Source organism: Cucumis sativus, chromosome 3 (assembly GCF_000004075.3).
Source record: "Cucumis sativus cultivar 9930 chromosome 3, Cucumber_9930_V3, whole genome shotgun sequence".
In the NCBI taxonomy this organism is placed as follows: Eukaryota; Viridiplantae; Streptophyta; class Magnoliopsida; order Cucurbitales; family Cucurbitaceae; genus Cucumis; species Cucumis sativus.
The window spans coordinates 1704122-1711027 of record NC_026657.2 but is presented as its reverse complement, the minus strand read 5'-3'; the positions used below and the strand labels follow the sequence as shown (position 1 = coordinate 1711027).

At 29.9% G+C, this 6906-nt stretch overlaps 1 protein-coding gene across 1 annotated transcript; it reads right to left on the bottom strand.

The window, feature by feature from the left end:
* Nucleotides 1–3679: 3679 nt before the first annotated feature.
* On the bottom strand, nucleotides 3680–5597 carry LOC101209391 (BOI-related E3 ubiquitin-protein ligase 1). The gene is made up of 4 exons (XM_004147201.3): nucleotides 5132–5597; nucleotides 4917–5014; nucleotides 4506–4837; nucleotides 3680–4410 (listed from the first exon to the last, which is right to left on the bottom strand). Exons 1-4 carry the CDS (start codon nucleotides 5176–5178, stop codon nucleotides 3892–3894), a joined length of 996 nt encoding a protein of 331 aa, XP_004147249.1. The 5' UTR covers nucleotides 5179–5597; the 3' UTR covers nucleotides 3680–3891.
* Nucleotides 5598–6906: the final 1309 nt, after the last annotated feature.

Below are 6906 nucleotides of genomic sequence, written 5' to 3'. Positions count from 1 at the left end.
TGAAGACTTTGAGATTAAAGAAAAAAAAAAGTCCTACGTGGTAGTGATCACGTGATTTATCACGTGTCTCACACGTGTGTTTCCGATGGAGAAGCATGTCCTTCAGATGTGAAACACTTTGTACACAGTGACAAAATTACAGCTTTTTAACTTTTATTTTTCCTAGAAAAATATATTTATTTGTTTCTTTTGAAAAAGACAGAAATTCAACTCCAAAGTAAAATAAAAGCAAATTTTCAAATAAAATAAAAACAATTTAATATTTAATACTTTATACATTACCAAGACCCAAAACCCAAAAAATACAAAATCACCTTATTGGTTAGTTATATCAAAAATAAAAATAAAAAATTCCATGTTTGAAGGAATAGCATTATTGGCTCTTAAAACAAAAAAGGAAAAAATAAGAAAAAGTTTCCCTAATATTATTATATTGAAAGAAAAAAAATCCCCTTATTGGTTGATTTTTTCTATATACTAATGTATATATATAAAAATATATATATTTGTTTTGTATGTAATCAAGGAGACACCAAGAACCAAAAGCAATGAACCTAAATATACCTTGCTTTTGTCCTTATATTAATTATTTAATTAAAAGATATCATAATGTTGATTCTTTTTAATTAAACAAATCAATCAATCAATTAATTTAGGGTTTCCAATGAAAGCTTCAAATAAAGCATCTAGAGATTAGGGATAATTAAATAAAATAATAATAGTAATAGGAATTGCATCATTTGTGTTATGTTTTTAAAATACAACTAAAGATGTGTCACCCCAACTACCCTAAACTATAACCTTATTTAAATAATGCTATTTATAAGATTCATTTAATTAAAGTATAGTCTTTCTTAATATTATAAAACTTTACGTCTCATTCAACCATTATCATCTTTATCTTTTGTTCTTGTTTATTCAACACTTTAAAACTAGTTTTGTAGTAGCTAGTTTTATTTGGTTATATGAAAATTTTATTTCATTGATGTGTGGTTAAAAATGTGTTTAGAGGTGATTTTTTTTTTACAATTTTAAAATTATTCCTTCCATTCATATATAACTTTACACTTTTAAATTCAATTTTTATTTATTAAAATTGGTATGAAAGGTTAAATTTCAGTTCATTTTAAAAACGATAAGAGTGATTTTAACCATTTTAAAATAAAATAAAAGTAAAGTTTTTTTCTTTAAAATTTTAATTCTCTTAAATTAACTTTTTTAATTAAAAGAAAAAAAAATGAACAATCTCTATCAATAGGACCATAAATAATTTTTGTGTACCACATGCATCTCTCCCAATCATTTCTATCCTATATCATATGCATCCTTTTGTATACTTTTCATTAATAATGCAATGATGATAATCATTGTAAAGCTAATATAAAAACTTTTATTCAGTCTTTAATTTTAATTTAAATGATTAAAGTGCCTAAAGAAAAAAAAAAAGAGAAAAGAAAAGTGTACGTTGACAAGAAAGAAAAAAGGAAAAAGAGAGATGGAATTATCCAAACATTGTTGGAGGAACTTATCGTTTTAAATCTATCAAATTTAATCTTTACATTTTTAATAAATTTTAAATTTATTTAAAAGTTGAAAAATATAAAAAATTTACAAAAATTATCTTCATTTTTTATATATTTTAAAAAAAGTGTTTAATAAGTACTCCAGCGTATAACTTAATAGTCATATATTCACAATATTTTTGACTTGGCTAAATGATGGCATACTCAAAAACCGAGAAAACTCGTTATGTACAACAAATTCCATTAATATTTTTCTTTCCAAACACAAGCCTTCAAAACATGAAACTTCTCTTAAAAAAATCATCTTTAGGATTAAGAAGAAGTTTCAACATTTACACATTTACACTTTTAATGTTGATTTTTAATTGAATCAAACCTTTAAAAAATTGTTTATATCATATTGCCACCAACATTATTAGGCTAAAAGAAGTTTATTGGGCCTCTTTCTTTCTCACTATTAACCCAAAAACTTGCCAAGACTTGGGCCTGGCCCAATTAGAGAATCCTCTCTTCGAATTTTAACTTTCAAGGGTAAGAGAGATTGTGTTTTTTATTTAGGGAAAAAGAAAGAAGAAGTGAAAAGCTTTCTCTAAATTAACTTATTTTGTTAGTATCTATTTTTTTAGATACATCAATTATTAGTACCACAAAAATAGAAATAGTTTTCAATATTCAACGTCGAAATATATAATAAAATGTGAGAATCAAACCTCTAACTTTAAAGTTGATAGTGCAAATATTATACTCAATTCTCGTGAATTAGTAACACGTATTTAAAAAAAATTAAATTCAAAACAAATGATAGGCATTAAAAAGGAAAAGAAATGAAGAGATTGCCATGAAAGCACACATTGATTTTATAACCATTTGGTAGTTCCCATATGGTCTAAAATTTGACCTTGACTTTTTACATACTTTTATTTCTTGATCTTTGTTTTGCTTTTCTTCTCAATAAGCTCTTGGATTCTGAAACCTTCCTTCATTAATCACTAATTCATCAATATATTCCTAACTTCCTTTCCCTCTACTCTACTCCATCCCACCATTGTAATGTAACCATCACTGTGAAAATAAGTCTTAATTTTGTCATCTCTATCAATATGATTTTATCTAGACTTTTTCAATATTAGGTTAATTTGATTATCTCGATAGCTATAATTATGAAAGTGTATCGATGATTTGTTAGTTAGATTTTTTTTTGAAAAACTTAATGATTGAGTTAGGCTTTTAAAGAGCTACTCTGTCTTATCAAAAACCAAGGTGGACATTAAAAGGTATAATTGATTTGAAACGAAGATGTTTACTTCGCAACTAATACGACAAACCATGTTGAAGAAAAAAAACATAATAAATATTTGAAATGTATAGTAGCAGAAGTACCACAAGACAAAGTGGTATTAGCTAGGGTTTAGGTATCATTTTATCTTCTAGTACAACTTAGGTTGGGTATACCAAATTTTCTTTTTAACCAAACTTCAAATTAATAAATGATTAAACCCTATTGTACATCCCTCTAGTTAGGGATCACAAAGTTTTTGTCAAACTTGGCTTTCTAAAGATAACATTGAAGTGCAATGAAGTATATGATATTAATTAATGGTGTTGAATTTTTAAAGCTAGTTTTACCCCATTGTTTAAAGAAACTAAAAATGTACACCAGAATTTTGAAATGTTTACTTGATATTGATTTATATTTAAAGAAAAAGGAGTTTAATTTTGTGCTTGGAAATATCAAAAGGGCAGTGGCATGTGCAATGCACATGCATGATGCAGTTAGGATGTATTTGTGATTTGATCTCTACCAAGAAATTATTATTTAAAATGACTTCATTTTATTTTTTTAAAAAATAAAAAAAAGGAAGTTAAATGATAAAATGAAGATTTTAAGTAGGATTGTTATCAAAATATGAATGTAAAATAAAAAGGAAGGAAATAAACAGGAGTCAACCAACTGTATAAAGTGAAACAAGAATGCTAAAATAATTTATATGCAATTATTGAAAGCCAAAATTAGTAAATTAGGAAAATGAAAGGGTACCATATTAGTGATAAACATATATACCCCAAAATGATTCAAAATGAAATGAGACAGCAAATTATTTATAAAATAAAAGAATTTATATTTCAATTAAATGTGAACAACAAAAAAAAGGAAAAGAAAAACAATGGCAACATCAGTATGACCATTTACACCTCCAGGTATCAAAATGTATTTCCAGAAAAAGAAAAACCAAAAACAAAATGTGGTGTTGTGTAATTTTTTTCTTTTTTTTTCTTTTTTAAATAAAAAGTTTTTTTTGGGGGTATTTTTTGGGGTTTTACCATTGGGCCTGGGGGAGTGAGAAATGGGCCATGAGCCCAATGGGCTTCACGAGAGATAAACTTCAACACTTGAATTTCTCGAGGCCCGACAAAGCGGGCACGTGCGAACCACGTGATCACAAACCGAACAAACGCAGAAATGCCGACACGGCAACAAAACCACCGACGCGACTCGCTTCCGGCACGATTTGCAACTCGGTCCTGACTCGGCCAGTACTCGCTCTGGGTCAATGTAACCTGACTCAGCATCTTCCGCCGTGCAATCTCCTACTACACCACCATCTCCGCTCCCACCTATTCCGGTGCCCCTCATTATCGCTTGTTGCAGTTGAGCCTGCAGCGCCGCAGCCGCCGCCTCCTCCGCCCTAGCCTTCTCTTGCCACGCCGCCGCCTCCATGCTCAATCTGGCGGCACGTGCTTCCAACTCCGCGTGTCGTCGTGTAGCCTTCTCCACTTCCACTTCCTTCTCTCTCAACCTCCTTACCGCCCTCTCCTCCGCTGCAGCCAGTAGCTCCCGGTAATGCCTCTGCCGTTTCTCCGCCAGCGTCCTCCGCAGCTCTTCCTCCTAAAGAAAGAAAAAATCCGAATTTTTTTTATAAATAAAACAAAATCTCCACTCCTTTTTCTTCTCAATTCCATCTGGGTTTTCCAAATCCGTACCTGGGTTTGAAGGAATTGGTCAATTTCTTCACGGTGTTGTTTGATTTGAGAGGAAAAATCGTCGGAGATAAAAACAGAGGAAGAGAGAGAAACAAGACTGGCATGATTCTGCGACGACGGAGGCGGCGGTGGATGATGGTAAAGGTTAAGTGGTTGGTCACCGGAGGACAATCTGAGTCCGGTAGAAACGACATTGGAAGGATGGTGATGGTTATGAAGTTGAGAAAGATCAATAATCTGAGGTTGAAAACAGAGAGGATTGATTGTGGGAGGTGAAACTGAAACAGAGTTATCTCTTCCTCTTTTCCTTAAATTACTCAAATGATTCCCACCTGGATTTCAAATTCAAAAACCCATCATCAAAATCTCTTCAATTTCAATATTCAAAAACCAAAAACCAAAAACACCAACCTCCATTGTTGAACAGAGCATGAGACTGTTGAAGAATTCCTCCTCCTCCACCAGGTTGAGGTTGTAATGAATAATCATGCTCAGCATCTTGAATATTTCTACAAATTCCAACACAAGAAAAATTTTAAAAAAACCAAAAAAAAAAAAATCTCAAGAATTGAATTGAGAGAGAGAGAGAGAAAAAAACAGAAGAAAACAGAGAAAATTTAAGGAACCTGTTAAGAAGGAGGACATTGGAAGGGTATTGAGCTTGAACAGCCATTGAAATGAATCAAATCAATGAGAGGAAATGGAGTTTGTGATTGATTTTATTGGAGCCAAAATGAAAAAAAAATATGTATATATATATAAAGAGTGAGAATTGGTAGAGAGAGAAATGAGAGGAGAGAGAGATAGAGAGAGAGAGGGAGGCAAGAACAATAAAAGCTACCACAGAAGAAGCATGAAGGACACAAGGCGGACTCTTCAATGAGAGTTAAAGAAAAAAGAAAAGATTTTTTTTTTTAAAAAAAGGAGAATAGAGACAAAGATATATACTAGTATTTATAACGCCACCATGTGTGGTGGTTACCGGTGGCTGAGCCACCGTGAGTGGTGGTTGAGAGAGGAGTTATAGAGAACGAAAGTAAAGAAAGAAAATTTATGAGTGAGAGGCATTTTATATGGGTTTGGAGAGAAAGAGAGAGAGAGAGAGAATTGCTTATATTCTTTCATTTCTGTTTCTCTCTCATCAATGACTTTCTTTTAAAAAACAAAAAATAAAAAAAATGGAAATAAATTACTTTAACTTTAATCTCTTATGAATTTGAGTAGTTTGTTTGTTGTGTTCATGGGGGTGTGGGGTAGCCTTTTTCTTGACGACTCATCATTTTTTGTTTTCACCCATCCCAACTCCCAATTCCCAATTCCCAATTCCCAATTTATAATATTCATTTCTTTTTCTTTCTAAAATTATCTGTATTTGTTACTATAATATATGTACATTTTTACTATTTTTATCTTCATCTTTTCACTATTTAAATCTTCTCTCTCTCACATGTTTTTCAAATTTATTTGCAAATATCAAAATAATAATTATTGCCCTCCAAAATTCAAAACCTTGATTATTGTACAAAAAATGATAAGTTTTCTTATATATATTTATCATGAAAAACATATAATTGATACACTGTTTAACGGTCCATATATGTGATACTTCAAGTATATATATTGAATGGATACATTTAATTCATACATGGGATGGATTTTGCTTCTAAAATAATTGAAGCATTTACGTAGCTTTTCAACCCTCTCTCTTCTCTCTACAACCACAATTATCTACTTGTGAGCTATTGATCAATTTTCTACCAAAAAATTCGATTTATACCTCTAATTATTATATCAATTTTATCTACATTCGTAACGAATCCTTTAAATTTCGTTCAAAAAATATTGCGTAAAACTTACCGTTTGAGTCAATTAATTAAATTCATCAAATTTCATAAACAAATCAACTTATACCTGATTATGTAATTATCACTCAAAATCTCATGCAAAGGCAATCTAGAATTTTTTTTTACTAACAGTCTAAATCAATTCATTTATAAAAGTTAATTAGAAATTTAATTAATAATTCAATTTTTTGACCCATACAAAATACCATAATCGAATTCTTATATACTATATGTTTAGTATATATTGTTATTTTTGGTCGTTAACATTAAAGTTCTATAAAATGCATTTATAAATATAATTAATTTGTAGACCTAATATTTTTAGGGGCATGTTTATTGCATTTGGTATTTTGGGTCAAGAAAAAAATAATCTGACTTGAGATTTTTAATAAATGCAATAAATAAAGAAAATATGATTGTTTTGTTGATGTTGTTGTTAATGTTCATGAATAAAAATTGAACAGATTCAAATATAGAATAATTAATTTAATTAAACTCTTTATTTGAAAAAAAAGGATATTGAAGATTTTTAATTAATGGTTGGCTTTGAAATTTAT

Bases quoted from the DNA above. Each gene is read 5' to 3' on its own strand.
- LOC101209391 (XM_004147201.3), bottom strand. From the start codon at position 5,178: ATGGCTGTTCAAGCTCAATACCCTTCCAATGTCCTCCTTCTTAACAG. The intron at 5,015-5,131 runs GTTCCTTAAATT...TGGAATTTGTAG, and splicing joins AATGTCCTCCTTCTTAACAG to AAATATTCAAGATGCTGAGC. The intron at 4,411-4,505 runs GTACGGATTTGG...TTCTTTCTTTAG, and splicing joins ACCAATTCCTTCAAACCCAG to GAGGAAGAGCTGCGGAGGAC.